This window comes from Bacillus rossius, chromosome 11 (genome assembly GCF_032445375.1).
Source record: "Bacillus rossius redtenbacheri isolate Brsri chromosome 11, Brsri_v3, whole genome shotgun sequence".
Taxonomy (NCBI): domain Eukaryota; kingdom Metazoa; phylum Arthropoda; class Insecta; order Phasmatodea; family Bacillidae; genus Bacillus; species Bacillus rossius.
Genome location: NC_086338.1, coordinates 53,269,789 through 53,294,450, shown reverse-complemented (window position 1 = coordinate 53,294,450; position 24,662 = coordinate 53,269,789). Strand labels below are relative to the sequence as shown.

General features: G+C 35.6%; 1 protein-coding gene across 1 annotated transcript in view; it reads right to left on the bottom strand.

The window, feature by feature from the left end:
* Positions 1-20,959, bottom strand: part of LOC134536476 (homeobox protein slou-like) — a 34,949-nt gene extending 13,990 nt beyond the window's left edge. The window contains 3 exon segments of the mRNA XM_063376196.1: positions 20,554-20,818; positions 20,821-20,842; positions 20,955-20,959. Coding sequence (XP_063232266.1) covers positions 20,554-20,818; positions 20,821-20,842; positions 20,955-20,959 — 292 coding nt within the window.
* Positions 20,960-24,662: the final 3,703 nt, after the last annotated feature.

Sequence of the window (24,662 nt, the reverse complement as noted above, 5' to 3'; positions counted from 1 at the left end):
GAAAAGTAGGTGGGGGGAGGGGGATGAAGGAAGCAAAAGTTCGCGCATTGTAAAGATGATGGTGAATTTAACTAAGTACTCTAAAACAATCCTCCTTTTTCCGCTACCACCCCTCCCTACCCCACTCGTTTTCTCAGACTGAGCCTCTCCAAACCCCCTCTCCCCTTCTTGTAATTAACAAGGGGACAAATTACTTGCACTCATTTATTCGGATTATTAGCAAGCGACGCTCGGAAAAGGGGTTGAAAGGGGTGGACCGGGAGGATCATGCAAATTCCGGCGTGGCTCGGAGCAGGAAGAGTAAAGGGGGAGGAGGGGGTAGATCCTTGCTGCCGACTTGGCGATGCCTTGCCGCCAGGAAGAGAAGGGGTGTAAGGAGAGGGGGTAGGGAGTAGGGGGTAGGGGGGGAGTGGCCCAAGTAACCGAGCTCCGGAAGACCATCGATCTCCAACCCTTTTGGCGGGTCGCCTCCTCCGCGCGCCCGACTCTGCGCCGTTGCCGTGGCTACGACCCGCGATGACGATGTGGCAACGCCGCGGGAGACGTCACGACGCCCGGAAAACTTACGTTTCCTCAGCCCCTTTCCCCCCCCCCCCCCCACCACCTTACCACCACACACACGCAAAACACAACACTTAACCCGATGCGATGTCATAACTTGGACGCAAGCCACTTAGAAATAACACAATATAGAATTTTCTACATAGTGCATTTTCTTAACTATGTGTGTTTCTAAATTATGTGTTTGTAAGTTATGACAGTGTTTTTATTAGTCGTGATGGTTCCAAGTTATGATTTTTCTAGGTTACGACGTTGCGTGATTCGGCGTTGTACGTTTCTAACTTACGTGTTTCTAAGTAATGACAGTTATAATAAGTTATGTGGATTTTTTTATAGTTATAACTAGGGACAGGCATTTTTCGCGAATAAATCCGAACGCCTATTAGATTGCAACAAGGTATACCCGCACCAGGGCTTTCTTCCTTGTGATTGGCGGCCGTCTGCGAAATGAAGTCGTTGCCCTTTTTGACCGAGCCAACTCAGAGCGCGTTTGCTTCCCCACTGAATAACTGTGATTGGTGTTGTAACAATCTACATGCGCCTGAAAGAAATTCATCCAATCACTAAACACAGACCATGCTACAGTGTTTTAACTTATAACTAATCTCGGAATCTTTTCGCGAAATATGCATGGCCCTAGTTATAACTAGAGCCACAGAAATTTCGCGGATTCATTTAGTCGCAAGCTAGAATGCAAACCTCCACACTGTCGCACTGTGTTCATGACTGGACCGCAGTTATCTGGACACGCCCCTCTACGACCGTGAGCCAACGATGACCAGCTAGGAGAGAAGTAAGCGAATCAGGTAGTGCCAAATAACAAGGATAAAAATGTTCTCGCTAAGAAATAAACCAATGGGAGAGTAAACATGGGTCAAGCACACCTATAACTTTGAATTCTATCCTGAGGCCAGAGGAATCCGCGAAATTTCCGGGACTCTAGTTATAACTGTTCTGAGTCATGGCCCAACCCGCGGAGTGAATGCATGCAGAGGTGACACGCCGACGAGTCTGCGCGGTGCAGAATATTTATTAGCGGCCAACTTCTACCTTGCCCGCAAACACGTGACTCGCCAACTCGACCAATCAGCATCGAGTATGTGAGCCGGAAAAGAAAACAACGAGACACAATAGTTAGTGGGTCCAATACTATAGCCAGGTATTTGCGAATTTGCAGTTTCGGGACACCAGGGCTTGGAATTTCGGGAACATCAATCAAATCTCAAGTTTTCTATAGAAAATACAGCTCAGCAGGACCATCTACCTGTAACACTCAAAAGTTCACAACCTGGGTAACCCAATGATTTAATCCTAAAACGATAAGATTCTATGTATCGAGTTTTAGTACTGAAACCACAATTTGTTTTCATGTCAATAAAACAATAGCTAGAGACCTGAAAAATTCACGGATTCTTCGGCGATAGGTTAAAATTCAAATAAATATAATTATCTTTCAAATGATTTTGCTATTGGCCTACTGTTCATCTGGACGAATCTCAAACAATTAAAAAACTCTCAACCAAAGAAGGATCGAATCACAGACAAACCAGATGAGACGACTACAAGTCAGCAGCCAATGAACTAGTGTTATTTACCCGAGTGTACAGGGGAATGTGTAGTCTATCCTGAAGAAAATCGAAATCGCGAATTTTTCCGGTCCCTAACAATAGCCAATACAACTCAACGTGTAGGCTACATTGAAAACTGCTTTAAAACTTTTTTTTTTCATTTGACATTCGCATTTCATCGCCGAAAAATATTTCTAACAACAAATAATGCGTGTCATATTACTTGTCTCAAATTTTACAGTTCTTGGAAGTAGCAGCAACTCGATATACAAGCATAATTGACTTCCAGTTGAAAATAATGATTGGTTCTGACCATAAATAACAAATACAACGATATTATTGTACCAATAACAGCATTATTAATTATAAATAGAATAATGTTAAAAAAAATACTCGACTATCGATCTAGGAAAAAACAATTTTGCCTTCGACCCAAAGTAACCTCATTTTACCAACTAGAAAAAGTCAGACAGTAAAATAAAAACTGTAGGGCTTAAGCGCTAGGAGCTGCGGACTGCGCGCCCTTCAGCTGTGTTTATGGTTTGTCGACGTGAAAGCCCCTCTGCCCATGTCCCCCGCCCTCCCCCGGCCCAGAGGGGTCGCAGCCCAACCGGAGCGCGTTAGTGTCGCAGTTAAAACTGTCATCGCCTTGCCCCGTCTTGCTGTTGCCCCGGTGCGTACAGCCACGGACAAGAGGGTCGCCGCCAGACGACTCAAAAGTACAGCACTGGTCAACATTTCACCACGCAGAAAATAATTTTTTTTTTTTTACAAAAGAATACTTCGGAAACCAGTCGCCAAGAAACAGTTTGTAATGCCATAAGAACGACATTGCGATTTTTTTTCTACATATATGAAATAATTTTTTATTTTAAAACCATTGAAAAGGTAATCGAATATTCAACAACTTGACTTTTATTTTGCTGCATCATGATTATTACTGTGCGCAGTTAATAATGGAAAGATATTCAGGTAACGGTTTACAAAATAACTTCAACTAGGACACCACAAAGCACGAAATGCCCGTGTAAGAAACCAAACACAGTATTACCGCAAACACTTTTTGGGGTTAATTCTTTTGTTTGCACATTAATGTAAAATGTACTAATATTTGTAATTTTACATTAATATATTTGTTCCATTTACAAAAAAAATAATTTACAACGCACGTGGCGGCAAGCCGAACATGCGAGCCGGGGAACCGTCGTTCGCGAACACCCACATCAGGAAACAATGCAGTATTATCCTAATTATTAGAGACCGGAAAAATTCGCGGGTTCAATGACCCCCAGGATAGACTCTACTACACTCTATACACTCGGGCAAATGCCACCTGTTCATTGGCTGCTGACTTGTGAGTCGTCTCGACTGAGTGTCTGTGATTCGACACTTCTTTGAGCGAGGGTCTCTGATTGGCCCTCATTAATCCAGATTAACAATGAACCAGTGGTAGAAGCAGCGCTAAGGTATAGTTATTTGAATTGTAGCATATCACGAAATGAATCCGCGAATTTTGCAGGTCTCTACTAATTATATATTTCAGTCCTCTTTAAAAAAAAAACCTGTCATGTTGGCAATTTTTTTCACCTTCCCACAAATTTAGTCAACAAATGCTGGAGGATTATAACGACATCGAAAACGTCCCTCACGAACCCAATTTTTGTTTGACAAATTTGATGATATGAGGTGATCAGTAGAAACGAAAAAAAAAAAAAAAAAAAAAAAAAAAGCTTGCGTTCACAAATAAATGAATCTTTGAAATGGGAGATCAAAAAGGTAGTAAAGGTAAAAATGACTTAAATTATGTTAAAATGAATATATTTTCTATATCGCGGACCATTATTTAGTATATTTCGAAGAAATTGTAACCGTTACCATGGTGTGACTTCCTGAAATTTTTTATATAGTTTTTCGTTTCATGGTTCATAGACCCCAAAACCATCGTCAACTCAAAATATTTTACATATATATAGACACGATAACTGCCGTCATTTTTCACAAATCACTTCCAAACAAACACATAAAATATATAGTAATGGAAAATCTCGGTTGAATTCTACCAAAGGGGTAGAAATGGGGAAGGTGTTTAAAAAAACATAAAAACATAAAAATTGCTCTAAATTCTGTCCTAATATGACGAATATCACATCCGTTTGAAAGTATTATAACTCGTAGGAGCAATACCAAAAACGTTTGTCGAAATAAATTTTTGATTTGACCAACTATAATTGCAAGGGGTGGAAAGAACAAGGGTTCAAGGAAGAAAAAAATATATGCCTTTGTAGGCACACTATAGAATACATTTAAATTGTTTGTAAATTTATTAATATTTATCTTAAAGGTTTGTCTGAAGACATTTTTGATAAGATGAAGTATTGCTACAAAGGATTGGAAAAAAAAACAGGAGTGGAATTTAAAAAAAAATAATAATATTCGTACCATGTACTATTTAATTCCTTCTAATTTATCGTAAAAATATTAATTATTATCTATAACTTATGTCTCAAATAATTTTATACGACATACAATTACTGCAAGGGGTGGAATAAACAGGGGCTGAATTTTAAAAAAATTGAATAACTCCGTTAGTAGACACACTATGAAATCCGTTCAAATTGTTTTTAACCGTACATATATTTTTAAAAACCTTTTTTTAAACAATTTCTGATACAACCAACCATTGCAAAGGTTGCATAAAGAGGGGTTAAATTATAAAAAAGAAATTCACATCTCCCTTAGTAGGCACATCTTCAAATCCGTTCCAAATGATTGTAAATCTTAACATTTTTATCTAAAACTTTGGTCTGCAACAATTGTTGATAAATGATAATACAAACCAGTATTGTAAGGGGTTGAAACATTGTGGTTCGAATAAGATAATAAAATAAAACTTCCCTGCCATGAACACTATCGAATCCATTCTTTTTTAAACTTTATATTGTCTAAAAACTTTTTTAAGATATTTTTTAAACAAGGGTTGAAATTAAAATTTTTTAAAAATTCCTAAGTATCAAAATTGTTCGAAATTATTTTAAACCACATTAATGATATCTCAAATTTGGTCGAAAGCAAATTTTTATACGTCCACATTATTAGTGCAGGTATGAAAAATAGTGTTTGTAAGTCAAAAAAAATTGAATTTACTACCTTAGTTAGCATAATATGTAATTCGTTCTAAGCTATTCAATGCTGGATGCATAAAGTTAAAAAAAAAAAAAAAAAATTCATAATATTTTCGCTGCATGGAAAATCAGAAACTGTTTAATAAATCATGTCGTAATATTAGAGTAAGAACATTAAGTTCTTAATTTGTTCCAAAAGTTTAAAGAAGTTTCCAAAATATGTCCCAAGAAATAGGTACTTCGAAATCTACCTACGCCTGTAGACTGTGGGGAAAGGGATTTTTTTTTTTTTTTTTTTTTACGATTTTTAATGTGATTTAAATTTTGAAATATTTTCAAACAAAAATATCCACAAAAATCGTTACTCAGCTCTGTGAAGTAAAATTTAAATTTTGAGAATTGGATTAAAGTGAAAAGTTCTGAGCTAGATCAAATGATAGAATTTAAGTGTCTGAGGTTATGTGTCCAAAGCTATTTGATGGAGAAATTGATAGCCACATTTCGTCTAATATTATCCCTTAAACTTTGTTACCTATCATTAGAGATCTGCAAAATTCGCGGATTCATTTCGTTTTATGCTACAATTCAAATAATTATACCTTGGCGCTGCTTCTACCACTGGTTCACTGTTAATCTGGAGAAATGAGGGCCAGTTAGAGACCCTCGCTCATAGAAGTGTCGAATCACAGACACTCAGTCGAGACGACTCACAAGTCAGCAGCCAATGAACAGGTGGCATTTGCCCGAGTGTGTAGAGTGTAGTGGAGTCTATGCTGTAGGTCATTGAACCCGCGAATTTTTTTTATAGTCTCTACCTATCATTTATAAGTACCAGCCGAAGTACCCGATGTTGCTTGGGCAAAACACATTAATAATATAAGGAACTTCACTACCGAGTTTCAAGTCTGTAGGACATACACCTGAAAAAACGGGGAATCTTTATTTTAAAGTCCCATTGATTGCACAATCTCTGTGCATCAAGGCTATCCATCAGCAAAACCGTGACGCCAATTTTCAGCTTCATTTCGTGGGAACGCAGGTAAACCCACTCAGTAAGACGTGGCGGATGCATAAAACGATAGCGCATTACAAATTCAAGGCAACGCCATTTATTGAAAAAGTTCTATGGTTTTAAACTAAACTTTTATCAGCGCCTTCAGTTCGCTAGCAGCCGCGAGTTTCATTAAGCGGATGCATTTCGCCTAGGATACGGACAGGTAGTTGACAGACCTTGCTATATGACCGTGTGGCAGACATAGACGTAAAAAAACATTTTCTGTGACAAAGAAAAATTTTATTTCTCAGGTTAACAGTGTGTTGCCTATGCTGTAATCGCGTTTTTTTTTTTTAAGTTGAACCCGGCCTAATGCCTCCCCCCTTCCCGTGGGGGAGGGGGTAATGGTGAAGGAGGGGTAAAGGGGGGCTAGGTCCACTGCGAAAGCAAACACTCGCGCGTGTTGACGGCAGAAACCCTGCCGCCTGGCGGCAAACATAAGAACCACGTTCGTCGCTTGATTATTAGCTACCCCGCACAAACTAAATTGGAGGAGGGGAAAAAAAAAAATTTCTCTCTTCAGGCCGGTCTCCCATTCCAATCGACAGATAATACTTGCCGTGATAAGACATGCAAATGGTGAAGACATTTCCCATGAATTACTCATGTCCTACTTATAATGATAAGGAAATATATTTTATTAATTCATAAAAAAATTACCACATTTCAAAGGCACATCTCCATACAGTGTAGAGTTTTACAACTTCCATTACACATTATTAAACAGCTTTCTTTGCCACAGAATTTTTTTTTTGACAATCAAAACAAAAAGCCACTGGTGAGTTATGTGGCTGCAAACAAAATTCTTGTTTCACATTTATTTATATTCACAGTAGGCTACATGCAAGTATTTATTGTCATAAGGCAGTAAAGCAATTTGTTTAATGACGAAAATAGTTACTATTGTTGTAATGAAAGTTTGCGTTACAACCTAAGTAACCTCTAATAAAAATTTATTTCTAAATAATATCCAAAGCTTATAAAATTAATAAATTTTCAATTAATAATCATTTTTACTTTAATTTTATTATTGTTTTAATGTTTGCATGATTTGATACGGAAGAGAAAAAAAAGATTTTTCGATGTATTTTTATTTGCCATAAATAAGTGTTCTTACAGTGCACACTATATATACATATATAGGCCTACATACATACTACATTTAATAAATCATTCACGTGTTAAACATACATTTAGAGACAACAGTAGCATAGGTACCTACTTCTTGTTTTGATTGATTATTGTTTGCATATATTCCAGATGCATACATCCCAGAATAACGTACTGTAAAATATTCTTTCAGTACCTATACAAAATAACATATTTTTAACTTTTCCTAAAGTATTTGTTTTTAATAGCCCGGAATTATTTTCTATGTTAATTTGTTATATTCAGATATAATTTTTGTTTATTTTATAATCTAAAACAAACTTAAAGGTTTTATTTTGAAAATAAAATTAGCATATATATCTGTCTCCAAAGTATATTAATAAATAACTTGAGAACCATCGCAAATTTTAAAGAAAATAATTTTTAATAGTGACACTATAGGTTTATTCTTGTATGCTTTAAGGTATAACATACACACGTCATAAATATTAGTCATTTATAGTATTTTTATACTCAAATTAGAGATACGCTAATCGCCAACTTGCAGACTTGAGTTAGAGTCCATGTGCTGTAAACGGTTATAGTAAATGAAGTAGGAAATAAAAAAAATTAATATTTTTATTCAACTAAAGATATTCTACTATTTCTTAATATTTCATATTTAGTTTTAAGTTTTGCATAAACTTTCGCCAGATTCATGTTTGTTCACACATGTAAGAAGAACATTCTGTAATTGCATCACCGCAGATGACAATTAAATAATAATGGAAGCTTGAAAATCGGTAGTACAATAAAAATGTGGACGTTATTGCACGCTTTACATTAGTGAAATTTAAATACCAGTCTCAGAAAGCTACAATTATCTGGAGGTACATTTATTTTCTGTGTCGTCAAGTAGAGTTCATCTTGAAGCGATTCGAAAATAAAGTATTTCAGTATCCTCCGTTGCCAAAAAAATTATATGCGTGATGCAAAATAAAATTATAATTAATGGTTTTCTCTGTAAAATTTATTAAGTTTTATAAGTATTTATAAGTATGAAGTTTTGGAAAATAATCACCCTTTTTTAAAAAAATCCACAAGAGTATACACACTATTATTCAATCGATGTGATTGTTTATGTTCACTGAAAAGCATTTCTAAGAAATATATAAAAACAATGGCTTTTCTAAACAATACAGTTTTAGAGTCCCCCAAATTACGATAAACTTAGATTTACAATACAAAATATTTTACTTGTAGCACAACAATAAAATAATTGGGTAACTTTACTGTAATGGCGGAAACTCCAACTATAAAAAAAATTCTGCGTGATTATTTACAGCCACACTTATTGAAAAGGTCATGTTATACTCCTATTTTCCAAATATATGAGTACATATATGTATTTAAAATAATTTCTATTTTAAAATACCTACAAAAATTTGTACTGGTAACGTGGTACAGTCGTACATATCAATAACGAATACTTGTAACTAGTATATTCTCTTAAAAGATAATAATTTTAAGCCTTAATATTTTTTTTTATTCAAGCTTATTTTGATAGACCCCTTCTTATGAAAAAAATCTCCCAGCCCACAAATACTCCTTAGATACATCAAACGAACTTCTGGTTCTACTCAGTGGGGTTGGAAGAAAATTATGATACTATGCTGGTATTAAAATTATTACTAAACAAAATCATGATTTAGCAGTAGGACACTAAAAAAAGGTATGTTTGTATTGGGTACGTAGATAACATTTAATGTCTTATATTTAAAGTTTGATGACAATAATGAAATAAAATTATCATATTTATTTGAATGAATGTGTTTCATTGCCGAACACGAGTAAAAATAATACAACCAATAAAACATGAATACCTACAAGATATAAAGTAAAAACGGCAAGTTTTTAAAAATGTTCACCTCAAAGTTTTAAAGAACACAGGTTGAAGATTATCCAGGGATGTTAGTAAATTTACGGAAATATTAATAAATCAACGGGTTCTGAGTTAATTTGTTTTGAACACGAATTCTCAATACTCATCGTAGAGTATATTTAAAAATAATCATAAACTTGTTAATTGTTCAGCATACAAACTATTATTCAATCCATGTGATTGTTTACCTTCGCTGTAAAATCTTTTTTGTACTTCTACAAGCAAAGTCCTTGGAAACTCAGTTACCAACTATAACACATGTAAAATTGCAAGGCAGAGCTTTGTAGCATTTGAAAATTTTACAAACTCTTCCTTACAGTTTTACAAGTGACATCATTGGTATTTGGGTTTTCAAGGATTTTCCTTGTAAAAAGTACAAAAATGTTTTTACAGTGTTGTTAACATCGAAACACAGAAATACAGATAATTATAAAATTTTTGTACTTTTACAACAGATTCCTTTGGAAACCAGTTGCCAGGAAAATGTTTATAATGCTACATAAAAATATTGTAAATTTGTAGAACACTTTGCTATGGTTATTTTTTATATAGTTATGAAATTTGTTTTAGGAAACAATACTGAATATTTCTTTTCGCGCTTACGAACATTGGCACGTTATTTTAAATTTGTATTGATGTTCTCTACAATCGAAAATATTTAAAACATGGAAAATATAATTAAATATGTGACTGTATGACATTATTTTGTTTAATTATGGTCATTAATGTGTGAAGTTTATACTATAAAGCTGTTCATGGAACGTTATACATAAAACTTTAACTATTAGAAGGACTGCGTACATAATAAAAATGATACTATAAAATAAAGTTAAATTTTTGAATATAAAATTATCTTTTCAATGATTAAAAAAATTGCTTGGATGAAACTGCAATTAAAATATAAAATTATGCGCCCAATATCCCAATAAATACTCGGTATTATCTCAAAAAAATATTTCATATACGCAGAAATAAACATATCCACGTGTTGTACAAAAGTTATAATATATTTCTTGTAGTGTTACAAAAATATTTTTTGGCAACTGGTTTCCACAAGAATCTTTTGTAAAAGCACAGAAAGTTTTTCTGTGTACACAGAAGAATCAAATATGGCAGTATTTACAAAATTAATTTTGGCGGGATATGACCAGAAAAATTCATAGACAGAAAACAAATTTTGTCGGCGATATCTGCGTCGCAGACAACCGCTAATATAACATGAAAACATTTTTTTTAATGGTTATGCAATAAGTTATACCTATACAATAGTGCTACTTCTAGATGTTTACTAAGGACGGAAAATAAATAACCTGCATGAACCCGTTTTTTTTCTGCAAATAATTCACAGCAGATGAACGTAGAGTTATCAGGCTAACTACAATTAATCATTATCATAAATCCAAACACAAATAAAAATATTTAGGGTTTGCAGACATTATCTAGTGTCATAAAACACAAACTTATTTTCTTTTGTTTTGACGGCAATTATCAGTGGAAGATATGGGAGATAATTAGCATCATGCTGTCTCATTATCTCAGGACAGTCTAGAAGTGAGTGGCTGGTTGGCTTGGTTATACGTTTGACACATATGCCCCGTTAAGACATAATACACCCTACATCAAAAAAAGCTATTCTAACATGTGTACCTTAGACCCGTCCACAAATCCCCCCCCCTCGCCTATTTTTTGTTGGTCTAACCCCATATTAAACACCCTTCACTCAAGAGTGTTGGCTATCACACGTGTGTATGTGTTCACATGCACGTGTGTATATCTCACATTACTATGATTGCGAGGAAAGTTTACACATACCATATAAACTCATTCTAAATTTAACAAATATTTACAGACAACTATTAGACAATATAGTCGTCAAAATTTTAAAAAAAAGTTTCTAGAATGAAGAGTTTAGTTCGTTAGTAACATTTAATTTTTGTTGCCGAAGAAAATTTACAAAATTAATGGCAGTACCTAAAAGCAGATTTTATATATTTGTTTGTGTTACACTAAGTATAATAATATATTTTTTTTTGATAATCCAATTCAAAATAGCATCTTGTATAGCTAATCGAAAACCATAAAATTTATGTTTAGACTATAGGTACATTTCATACGGATCCACAGCATCGTCGAAGTAAAAAATATATTTGTTTTAAAAAATATTTAAAACTTGAGGTAATATAAAAATTTTCTAAAACATTTTAGCTTATTAAGTAGAAAAAAAAATTAATATTATTTTTTTGCTACTGTTAAATTAGTTTGCGAGAAAATCGTATATTAAAGTCGAAGGGCATATGCTTAGGTACGTTCGAGACTTAATTTTTTTTTTGCGAGTAAACACGTTTTAAGTCTCTAGGCGTCTTATTCATTAACCTCCTTTATCCACGTATATCAATAAAGTGTCCTTAAGCTACATAAAATCTGCTTGCATAACTGTTTAGGTCTCTGATAGGTTTTTTAAAGCTTTAGTAATTTTTTACGAGAATTAAAAATTCTGTCAATAATTTAAATTGAATAAGATAGGAATGCTTGCGAAATACAGCTAAGTTTATGAACTAAGAAACACACCGGTTACGTATTTGGAACTACATTGACTATATGACTTTCTTTCAAACTGCTCGCTCTAAAAAAAATTTAAAAAAAACCACACGAATTATTTTGTTCATTTTTGCATCCAGATTTAAATTAATATAGTGAGAAAACAATTTCTAGGGTATAACGCGAAATGACAAACTACATGTGAAGGGTTGTTGGTATTTACCTATATTCTGACTTGAATTTTAAATACTGTTTTAAACAATTACTTTAGGCATGCCCTAATGTATCGTCTTGCTTCACGTAGTATGTACCTGCGATAATGTTGAGAAACTAAAGTTAACATAAATGATCATTTTGAATTGACATCAGAAAAAAGTAATAAATACATTTCTGACTTAATTTTCGTTTGGTAAATTACCACATAAAATTAGCACACGATATCCTGACTGTGAATGTTTGTTAGCCATTAGCGCAGAGCTTGCCTGGAATTTTAAGGCGATGTCATCAGTTTACAAAATTGAGGGGGGGGGGTGTTCAGTTTTCTTTTTCTTGCAAGGAAATCTGCAGGGATACAATACGAACGTAACAAATCATTACAGGAACGATTATATAGTAAAAAAAACATCTGTGATTAGCTAACATATTCTGATATGTAGTCTGGTGTCTATGGGAAAGGGGGGAGAAGGGCAAAGTGGACACAGGGGCTGCGGGGGGGCTGTAAGGTGCTGCCATCGCCCGGGGAACACCCGAACTTGCTCCTCCCAATGCTGTCAGTCACTTCCACAAGGCCTATGCTGCTAGCGTGTCGTTTCTCCAAGTTGTTATAATTTTTTGGGTTTTTTTAATCATCCTGAAATAAGTAAGATAAGTGCTCAGTTTGTGTATTTCTTGCTATGAAACCAAGTCACTTAACATTTCTCAAAGAAATTGTTTTTGAAGTGGCATACCTTGACTACAAATATCTTCCATTGGCGATCGTATGCTTCCACCGGGTTGTGAAGGAAGAACAACTGTTGTTTAATGGAGTCAATTCGGGCAAAGTGGCCAAGTTGGTGGTGGTTGTTGGCCACTTTTTCCGCCGAGCACTAATAATTTTTTGTAGGCCTACTACTACCATTCCCGATTTAAAAAAAAAAGTCCACTTTGAATGCATGTTTTATTATCATTTGACAATTAAGTGACAGTATTAATAATAACAAATCATAATCAATTAAAGTAATAATATTTCAAAATGTGTATTATGAAGTTGTTATTATGATGGTTTCTTTATTTTTATAGTCTATATTTTAGGCTATTAATTAGTCCTGTATTCATTTTAATATGATTTTTTTTTTTCCATTTCAGGAACTGTCTGCTACTTGTAGCTGAGGTCTATAAATATAATAGGAAAGGGGTTCAGCAGTCTTGGGATGCAGATGTAATGGTTCGAGCCGCGGAAGATGGAATTGAGTTTTTAACTGCTGCAACCCTCTTTGAAATGTCCAGGAATACCTTAAGAGAGAAGAGTCCTTAATATAAAAAAAGGATGCCACTGAAAATAAGAATGTGTTTGGAAGATATCGAACAGTTTACAGTCCAGAACAAGAGTAGGAGAAGGGAAACGAGGACAGAAGGAAAACAATTAAGTGCGTGAACAATAATCCAACAACAGTGTTATTTTAAGATGATGACTATGAAGAACAAGAAGTAGAGTGTCTCTACTGCAAAGAAAGTCTTTCAGCTTCAAGATCACAAGAACAATGGATTCGGTGTGAAATGTGTTTCTTTTGGGCCCACGAACTCTATGCTATAAAATAATAAAATAGCTTTCTTTCATTTGTAAAAATTTAAATTGATGGATAGCTTTTTTATATTTTTAAACATTCATAACTTGTTTGTAATGTTGTAAAAAAAGTTTATTGAGGCAACCTTTGTTCGCATTTTGAACTTTCCAACTTCTTCCATAGAATTTTTGAAAACCTTAATTTTTTTTTCCCAGTTAATTTTGGTAAATGTTGTGAATTTCTGTAACTTTTTATAAATAACATATGTTATTATCTAAGTTCAAACTATTTTTATCACTTATTTTTTACTTTGAAGTTGAATTCCCAATTTGCTTCACCATATCGGGAAAATTGGCCATTTGGGTCATTTTTGTAAAATGAATATTTTCAGGTACTTAACTGGTTTATACGCTGATTGAAAAAATATGTTATGTACTAGGATAGTTGAAGTACTACAACCACTCATTTTGAAGTCTTTACGTTGATTTCAAGTCAGTTTAAAAATCGACAAACCTTATCTTGGCCACTTTGCCTATTTCTCCCCTAACTGAAAAAAAAAATGTAACTCGCACTAATAATTTCACTATCATATAACAATTAAACACTATAAGAAACTAAAAAGTAACGAAAATATATAAAGTACGATATCAATTTTCAAACCATCTTCTTGCTGTTTTTGTTTACATAAAACCTAAGTACAAAACAAAGTTTTTAAATTGTAATAAGGCCTACTGGTTACGGAGCCAGTTAAGTTTATAACTGCTAAGAAAAGGGAAGCTTATTATTGAATATTTGAATAAATTTTTGAACATTTATGTCTCGGCAGTTTTTATTCATCGATTACTGTAATAAATTATTAGTAGGGAAAAAAAGTAAAAATCCATTTTATACAATACGTTCCAAATTAATTGTTTGAAAAAATGAATGGAAAATACTTATGGACAAAATTAAGGGTTTTTAATGGGCTATTCGGGCCTGTTATAATATTGCATGTCGTCTCTAAAAATAAATGTAATGTTTGTGATTTCATTATTTCTTCACTTGCCATTATTTATTTACTTGCCATTGTTCATGACGAACCAAGCTACGTGTCTATTGTTAATGTACTGATTGATTTTTTTTCGGAAGAATATACGTTTCTGGTAATGGGCAATATTTTATAGGTATGCGATATTTAAACACAAAATAAAAAGCTCCTGTATCGCTAGAAAAGAGCTATCGTAACATTGACAATCAATTCAAATGTAATTTTGTATAATGTATAATTTTAGAGCGGTTTCGCACTCGTAGGCCTTTTTAGTTTTTCTCTTGTAGTTTGTCTAAAATTTGACAGTTCTTCTACTATTGTTGTTCTGTCAACAGTATTTGTATACAAACTACGTGTGATGCTTTGAAAGTGACAGTTGTGAAATGGGTACAACTGGTAGCTACTACTTTTGAGAACTTTTTATCCAAGTGACATATCATATCCTATCTATCGCTACCTAGTACTGGCGAATTATGAGCACTGTCACCTATAGGTAGTAAGTGATTTTTTTTTAACTTCGACGACAAATTAATTATTACGAAAATGATTTTTGCAAAGATAGTCAGCAAAACACTAACTTATTTATGTTAAACAACCTCAGGCGAATCATTGATGTCTGCTAAACGCAGCAACTGTGTTGTCATTGGCCAGGCTACTTCAGAACGAGCTTCTTTTACCAATCAGAGACAGTAACAAAATAAAAATTTCCGTAAATGTACTGCAAAATCAAAGGGCAGTCACTGTATCTCACGTGATGTCTAGTGGGATGAATACTAGAAATTCGTTCACCTTGCAGTCAAATTTCATCCTTAAGAGCAGTCCTAAGTTTCTCATTTAAGTGGCATAATACACAGCAACTCGAAATGCCTAAATTTGTTTCTTAAATTTCAATACCTAATTATAATTTTGGCTGAGTATGTGCATGTTTCGTGGTTACAGTGATACCACGGACGTAGGCTTCGAATATGAGTTCGATTACTATTGGTTCAAACAAGTGTAATTTATTTGACAGTAAAAATAAATGTAACTCCAGAGAATCAGTGAACGTGTAAAGTGTAACTTCTGAAATTAAGTAGGTAGTAGCTTACACGAAAGGGCGGGCAATATTCGCACTTAAGGATAATCTAGAAATATTTTTTTATTTACCTTAAAAAAAAGATTGGATGAATATCCACCAAATACTCGAATTTTTTTAAAAGCTAAAAAAACCTGTTTTAGTGTATTATTATTAGGTTATTTCTCACGAAGGCTGTTTTAATTGGTGTTATGCGTTAGCATGTTTAAGTTTCGAAAGCTTGCTGAAAAGTCACATTTAAACCGCTTGCCCTGCGTATGAGCAATTACAGCTCAAGTCATTCTGCATAGCATAATTTAAAATAGTAATTTTTATAATCATAAAATTTTGTTAAATATTTTCCTCATACAATCTGTATTGGGTTTAAGGCAGCACTGTCTCGTTTAAAGCCCTGATGGTTTGAAATAATACCTATCAATCAGAAAATACAGTGATAAAAATGTAAATTGCACGTTCAACACTCTTTGAGTGAGTTAGTTGTGAAGCTATTATTAACAAGAAAAAAGGAAGACCTACGTTATTATTTATTATTAAACTCTCGAATGCTAAAGATTTATACTTACAAGGTAAAAGAAAACACTGAAAATATTTAGTGATACGTTATTTAGTGATTTATATCAGATTTAAAAATAAACAAAATTTTACAACAGACCACATATCTACGGAAATTACACTAATTTGTGTTGTGCTATGTCACCATATTGCAAAAATGTTTCAGGGGTACAGTAAAATCAGTTTTGCAGTGATCCCGAAACTATGTAGGTATTAAGGCTAAAACATTTTTTCTATCAATATCTAGTGCTTGGTCAATATGAAAATACTTCATTGTCGCGTTAAAATATTTGACACTTTTAAACCTTAGGCTAATATTTATTCTGTGGTAGGCTACCTGCCCACGCATTTTTAACTAGATCTTTTAAATGTGGTAGCAATGATAATTTTTTAGAGACTGAATAAATGTAAATACCCTTAAATTTAAGATTATTTTCTGATTGGTTTTACTTTCATGACAAACTACACAGTTTATTTCCACATTGAAAATCACTTATCCAGCTATTAACAGACATTCAGTTCTAAAACAGTCGTAACAAACATACAATCCCCGGATGTTATAGGTAGTTGAAGCTTACAATAGGCTTTTAATTTTTGTCACTATTCTATTTCTGAGGAAATCAAATCGAATGGAAAATCAGTTAAACTATGTAGCTAATAATTATCCTATACGGCATATACAGAACAACAAATTACATATTCTTCTATTTCATAAAAAACAATTCACAGAAATATTTAGAATTTTTGCTTCCAAAAATTGCAGTTATTCATCATAAAAAAATATTTTCAAATAAAAAAAATTGTCAGTCTTTGGCTGAAAAGTTTGACTGGGGAAGAGATTTCTTTAATATTTAAGTTAGATTTTATTTAATGTAGTAACTTATGTAATCGTAATTTTTTCTTTAAATATTACATTATAATTTTTCATATAGGCTACATACCAACCTATAGGCCTTAGATTTTTTTCTGAAAAACTCTAATACTTTATCTTGTATTTAAATTAATAGTTCTTTATAACTTTAAACTTTATAAAACTAATGTGATATTTCTTTCGTTATTTTTATTTATTTGTTAATTACAAATTACAATTTTTAAAATGTTTACATTATTAAAAATACCGCACGTAGATTGAAGTGACTAGTGGCACTCACATACAAGCTTGCTTTATGTTAGTGTTAAATTTTCCTGTTTAATTTGTGAATTGTAGTGAAAGTGCAAAAAAAATGAGGGGGGAAAGTAAATATTTTTTTAAAACTCGTGTATAAAAAAGAACATAGCTAAGCGTAACGAGCAAGTTCAGTAGGGCCTAATCTAGTGCAATGAGACAGGGAGAGAGTCGAGACTCCGAGCAAGACAGCTTACCTAGCGTGTTCGATCTCGTGTAGCGCCTTTCACTCGCATGCGAAAGGTTCGCGGGTTCGGACCCGCCTATGTATGCAGAGCTAGGCACCTAGATATACAGCAGACTCGGTGGTCGAAGTTGTCAGAGTAACACCCCCCCCCCCCCCCCTTCCTCCTCCTCCCGGGGAGGTCACGGGTTCGGTTCCCGACTGGATAACATGCGAAAATTTTCTCAAGTCGAAAACGTGGCTGACGTTGCCGTAAGCATGTGCGTTATCTCTAGGGACCAGAAAAATTCGCGGTTTCGATGGCCTTCAGGATAAACCACACATTCCCCTGTCAGGGTGGCCACTCTTCTGGGATAATAAAATTCCTGGTTTTTTCCAGGTTCTTTCAAGGGTGGTTTTTATCAATATTTGCATACAATTTGCATTTTTGTTACACAAAGCACACACAATATGATGTTTTATTGCCGTTAAACAATATACAACTTAACTATAGGCTTAAAAATTAAATCAATGAACTTGCTTAAAACAAAACCTACCACCAACAAAAATTTATAATCTCACGTCACAAAAATTACTTGACACCAAACGCACGTGTTTTGCCCCTCTTGCGTGGCTGGCTAATGCTTTTCTTCCCATCCATGCTACCGATATAGATTTTATCATTACAGAAATTGCAAATAGCGTTCGTCCCGCACTTTGGATCTTTCTCCACCCATTCAAACTCTTCCGTACATTTGTCATTGTATGTGGTGACCGAACTCGTTGACATTTTGATAGTCTGCGCCAATTACATGTTAGATTAAAAGATTCAAAACAACGTCCCGCACAACTAAACTTTTAAAAAAAACTCGAGAAAAGTATCCGTGATACCGTGACGCAACAACATGAGTGCAAAGTAAAAACAAATATACATACAAAACTAGTGCTACCAACATGCCGTGCGAGAAATTACTACCATCCTACAACAACATTTTCAGCCAAAATGCTGTTGCTTTTGAATACAGAAACATAATAAGTATGGAAGTCTGAATTGTTAACGGTTTCTTACGTACTACAAAAGTTTTTAAATGCAATATGAACAAATTAACTTTCACAAAATATAGCACACGAGCACACTGTCATGCTTCGACGGGTGGTGAACGTGCTCATTTAACAGCCGTATGTTATTGTGATCGTTACTTCATAAAAAAAATTCCCGGTTCTAATAAAAATTCCTGGTTGATTCCAGGTATTCCTGGTTTTTTTTAAGAAATCCTGGCTATTTCCCGTATTTCCCGATTTCCCGGTTGGCTGGCCACCCTGCCTGTACACTCGGGCAAATAACGCAAGTTCATTGGCTGCTGACTTGTAAGTCGTCTCAGTTGGTATGTCTGTGATTCACTTCCTTGGTTGAGGGTTTATAATTGGTTTAGATTCGTCCATATGAACAGTGAGCCAATAGCAAAATCATCTAAAAGGTATATGTATTCGAATTCTAGCCTATCGCCGAATGTATTCGCGAATTTTTCCGGTCTCTAGTTATCTCTGATTGCAACCCCCCTCCCTTGTTTTTGTTCTCCTTCCCGCCAATGCACCACCCACATAATATAAAGCTTCATCGTCTCTAATAATCTCGATGTGAACGCGACCGTTAAGCCCTAGTTCATTCAGTCGTTGCGAAAAGTATAAATAGCTTGTATTCGTTTACATTATTCAATCATCGAAGCGTGAGACTTCTGGCCCGCGCTTGAAGATAAATAAGTTGAGACCGATGTAAGATACATTTCGAACAATTCAACTGCTTCTGTGTCTGACATTTTCCGTGGACTCTAAGCATCTCTGGACCAACGGGAAGCCCAATTAACAGACGGCATTTGCTCGAGTACATGCACAGGACTGTGGAGTATATCCTAGCTGTCATATAACCTGCTTAAAAAAGTAGTTTTTTTGATTAATGAAGCACAAACACATAATGTATTTTATAAATAATTCTAATTGGTTGTTCTTCAATCAGTTAGATCTCACTTAGAAAAATATTAGTTCGCGATGATTTCTCCTGCTTTAAGGAGTTCCTCCGATTAACTCGAGTAGGCCTATACGACAGCTTAGCAACTCTGTACCTATCCATTATTTCAATCGTAAACTAAATATTTCACATAATGCACAGTGGCTATAATATATGAGTGCCTTGCAATCTTCTGGCAACCAGATAATACGATGGCGAATTTTACATAATCAGGTCGACGTCATCAGTGCGTTCACTAGTAGGTACTTAGTGATACCTATTTCCACGTTCTGACCATCAGGTGCAAATGATTCTGCTAAGAGACCTTCGTTTAAGTAGGTTTTTTACTGGCTTACAATACTTTAGTTGTAATTGAAACATATGTAACATAAGGACATAATACTTTGCAAACTACAGTGCCTAACAAAAGTTTAATACCACGAGCTTATTTAATATAAAATTATCCTATATTTAATTTTTTTTTTGTTATTTCGTGAATATTTTGTAAACAGTGCAGACCATGAGACATCTATCTAACCAAGAAGTATTTCGATACGACATTTAGTTTTCACAATACAATTTTTTTGTATTTTAGATACTTTTTACAAATTCTACATTTTTAAGTAGGCCTATCAAAAATTTAGTAAATACTAAACCGTTTGGTTAGTTTCAGTATCAATTTTTTTCCTAGTATTGTAAGATGTGTAAATTAATTTTGAAAAAAAAAAATTGTTTACAAAAGATTTTTTTAAAATAGGGGGAGGGGGGATAGTGTATTTGCATTTTTGAATATAAATATAAATTTTGCCGATTGAGCTAGCGAGACCGAATAGTCACCAATCAATAGCTTGCTGCAAACATTTAAAAACACACTTTTCAGGGCTTTTAAAAATATGAGTTCCACTTGTACACACTGCTGTGAGACTTACCGGAGCACTGGTCGTCACCCGCCTCCGCGTCCCGCCTCCAGCAGCAGGGGGCGGTGCGCCCCGTGAACTTGTTCGGGTCGAGGATGTTCTCCACGGAGAATGCGAGCCCCCGGCCGGAGGCGGGCGGCGACCGGGGGCGGCTCGTCAGGTCGACGGGCGCCGCCGCCAGCGCCTCCGCCTCCAGGTCGCCCTCGCCGCCCCCTCCGGCCACCCCGTCGCCGTCGGCGTCCGTCACGTTCACCTCCTCCTCGTCGCTGGCCGCGTAGTCGTCGCCGTGCTCGCTCGCCGCCTCCGCGTCGTAGCGCAGGGGGCGGCCGAAGCCCGTGAGGCGGTGCATCGTCACCACGGCCATGGTGCCGCACCGCCGCCGCCGGGCCGCGACCGGCTCATGTGCCGCTCACGGCATGGCCCCGCCCCCCACCCTGGTCGCCGGCACAGCCCTCGCACAGCGGACACTCGCGCACTGCCGGGACTAGCCCTGGCACACCCGGGTCCACGTGGTCCGAGACCTCCTAGCGCGCGGCCTGGAGGACGCCTTGCGACTGCCCGCCAGCGCGGGAGTCTCGCTCGCTCCTCCCACCCCGGCCCGGCTGGTCCCTCCCCCTGCGGCGGCGGAGCGGTGGAGGGGGGGACATGGCCGGCCTCTCGGCCCCGCCCACCCGGAGAGGCCCCGCCCTCCCTTCTCCCGCGGGCCAGAACCGGCTCGTCTCCCCTACTCGCTCTCCGCTTGCGCGGTTCTTCCCCCGCGGCCCCGCCGGCCGCGCCATTGGCTGAGACGGCAATTTGTAGATCGACGGGGCGGGCGCGCGGAGATTGGGTGTTCTCCCTTCCTCTCGCCCCTTTTTTTACCCTCTCGGGGAGCGCGATAAGAGGGTGGGACGGTTGCGGTGGCGCGGCGCTAATGGCAATGCTTCATTATTAGCTAACTGAGGCGGTCTGGGTTAAGGAGCACGCCGGTTAGCGCGGGTCGCGCGCAACAAGGGCACACGTCGGGACCCGCAGACGCGCCCTGAAAGCGGCGCCGAGCGAGCTCGAGTCCCGGTGCGAGCACACACCGCCGCGCCGCACCGACGGGGTGCTGTCCGTAACTTAGTAACAACACCATAGGAACACATAACTTAGAAACACACAACATATAAACCCATAACTTAGATACACACAACTCATAAAAATGTAACTTAGAAACACACAACTCATAAAAATGTAACTTAGAAACACACACTGTAGAAACACATAACTTAGAAAACACAACTTATAAAAAACGTAACTTAAAAAACACAACATAGAAACACATAACTTATAAACACACAACTCATAAAAATGCACCTTAGAAACACACAACTCATAAAAAATGTAACTTGGAAACACACAACTCATAAAAAATGAAACTTAGAAACCCACAATGTACAAACACATAACTTAGAAAAACACAACCTATAAAAAACGTAACTTTAAAAACACAACATACAAGCACAGAACTTAGAAATACACCACTTATAAAAACGTTATTAAGAAAAAAAAGATAGAATTAAGTATAATAATAAATAATAGGCTTATTTACATTTTGGCTACAATATGGAATTATAATAATAGGTAAATAATATAAAAATTTATATTTCTTTATTATTAAACTATGACTACAATCCACTTAATTAAACAGGAAATGTAGCACTCACAAAAGCAAGCTTGTGTATGAGTGCATCTAGTCACTTTAATCTACGTGCGGTATTTTGACTAATTAATAGTACATTTAAAAATTGTAACAATTGATAATTCTCTACGTTACACGTATTCTGAGTTATATGGTTCTAACGTTTGATATTTTTAAGTTACGTGTTCCTAATGACTATCATTAGTCATTGTTTTTTCTAACACATGATTTTTTAAGTTATGTGGTTTGATGTACTAGTTTACATATGTAATTTGTGGTAATTTTTTTTAGTTGTATTTCCAGTTCACGATTTTTCCAACTTGTGAAAATTAAAATGAGTTGTTTCTCCCCCCCCCCCCCCCCTCCCCCTTCCGGCCCGAAAATTCTAAGTTATGGTTGTTCTAAGTTGTGGCTTTCTAAGTTACGTGTTGTTTCCGCTTTATGACGACCAGCTGAGCTCTTGTGAGGCCCACCCACACCTGTTTGTTTGGTCCGTAAGTAGGCCTACAGACTTGCAACAGTGAGGGCTCTGAGAGAACTGATTAAAAAATATATAGGCCTAACTAAGGTCAATTTTTTTTTATTTACCTACGTACAGTCCGGAAAAGGGTTGTTTTTCGATAACCCGTGTAGATCTACCTAATTAATGCACATTATATTTAACTTTTTCAAACTTAAAACTTAATCGGATAAATAATAATTTCAAATAAAAAATAGTTTTACTAGCTATATAACCATGCCTACATGAACATTTATTTGTAACCTCAATTTCAGTTATAGTGTAGGTAGGACTTCTGAAGTAATAGGCCTACCTACTCTCAAAAAAAAATTTTGTTCGGACTTGAGTTTTTATTTTTTATTGTCATTATTTTTTGGTACGACATTCCATAGTTGGCTGGCTGAGTACGTAAAAGATTGGTCGTTTTAATTTTTTTTGTATCTGTCAAATGCGTAGGTATCCACAATGTAAAATAATTGTGTAATTTTACACTAAATGTAGGTATGTGGCAGCAGTCTCTACCGATCTTACAATTAGTGTAATTTTACACCTACATGTGTTGGCGTATTTTTACTTAAACACAAAAGTTAAAAACACCAAAAAGTGTAGATTAAAAAATGACACTAACTTCGGTGGAGCTTGGCTGGCACATACATTTAGTGTAAAATTACAATTGCTATGGTTTGGTATAGGTACATGCCATAGCTAGGGACCGGAAAAATTCGCGGTTTCGATAGCCTTCAAGATAGACTACACATTCCCATGTAGGCTTGGGCAAATAACGCAAGTTCATTGGCTGCTGACTTGTAAGTCGTCTCTACTGGTTTGTTTGTGATTCGATCCTTTTTTGGTTAAGGGTTTATAATTGGTTGAAATTCGCTCAGATGAACAGTAAGCCAATAGCAAAATCATCTAAAAGGTAAGTTATATGTAGGCCCTATTTGAATTTTAGCCTATCGCCGAATGAATCTGCGAATTTTTCCGTTTTCTAGCCATAGCTGTTGGTGTATTTTTACTCTGTGTTGTATGCAGTCATCGGTAAATTTACCATATCTGTCAGTTAATTTTACAGCATCATTTAATAAATTTACTTAAACGCTGAACATGAAGTTACACTACTTACAAAAATATTTTACTTGCCTAGCAGGAGATCGAACCCATAACCGTCTGATTATTTGTCAATCATTTTAACCTCACGACCATGAAGCACAATAAGAACAATGAAACAATAGGAATTTTACTTTTGTAACCTACTTAATATAAATAAATGGGTTTTCGTCAGTATAAATAATAAAATATTTGTATTTTGGTAGTTCCTTGGTCTTTGTAAATTACTTAGTGAATGTGAGCCTAAATAATTAAAAATTATTTTCTGAGTAACTTTGAATGAAAAAATTAAATATTGTTATTTAGAAGCCTAGATGTTTAGATTTTATAACACCTGCAAAACTAGTTAAATACTAACGATTTGTTTTGTTCTTGTATGTCAGATGGCTACTAAAAATCTACGTATAACCATCAAGAAGTCTACAAGGCTGCACAAATGGTAATGAATGGTTACTCGGTGTACAAGTTATCGAAAGAATGCAACGTTGGTACAATCTTTAAGATTTTATTACGAGTATCAAGAATGAAGAAGGCTTGGGCACTTGGGAATCTGTTTACCAAAACTTGGGAAACCTTCTGCTTTGTCAATTGAATTAGAACATAGAATTTAAACCATATCATCGCAATGCAGGAACATTGTTTTGGGTTAACCATTCAAATTCGTAGACTTGCTTGCAAACATGCAATGATTTCGGGGAGAAACACCCATTTAATAGTGACGAAGATCCAGCAGGTGAATAGTGGTGGAAGGACTTCAAGAATCGATATAACTTGACACTCGAGTCCCAGAAATCATTTCTACGTACAGATAATCAATTAATGTTTTGCAAGCCCGGATGAACTTCTATAAAG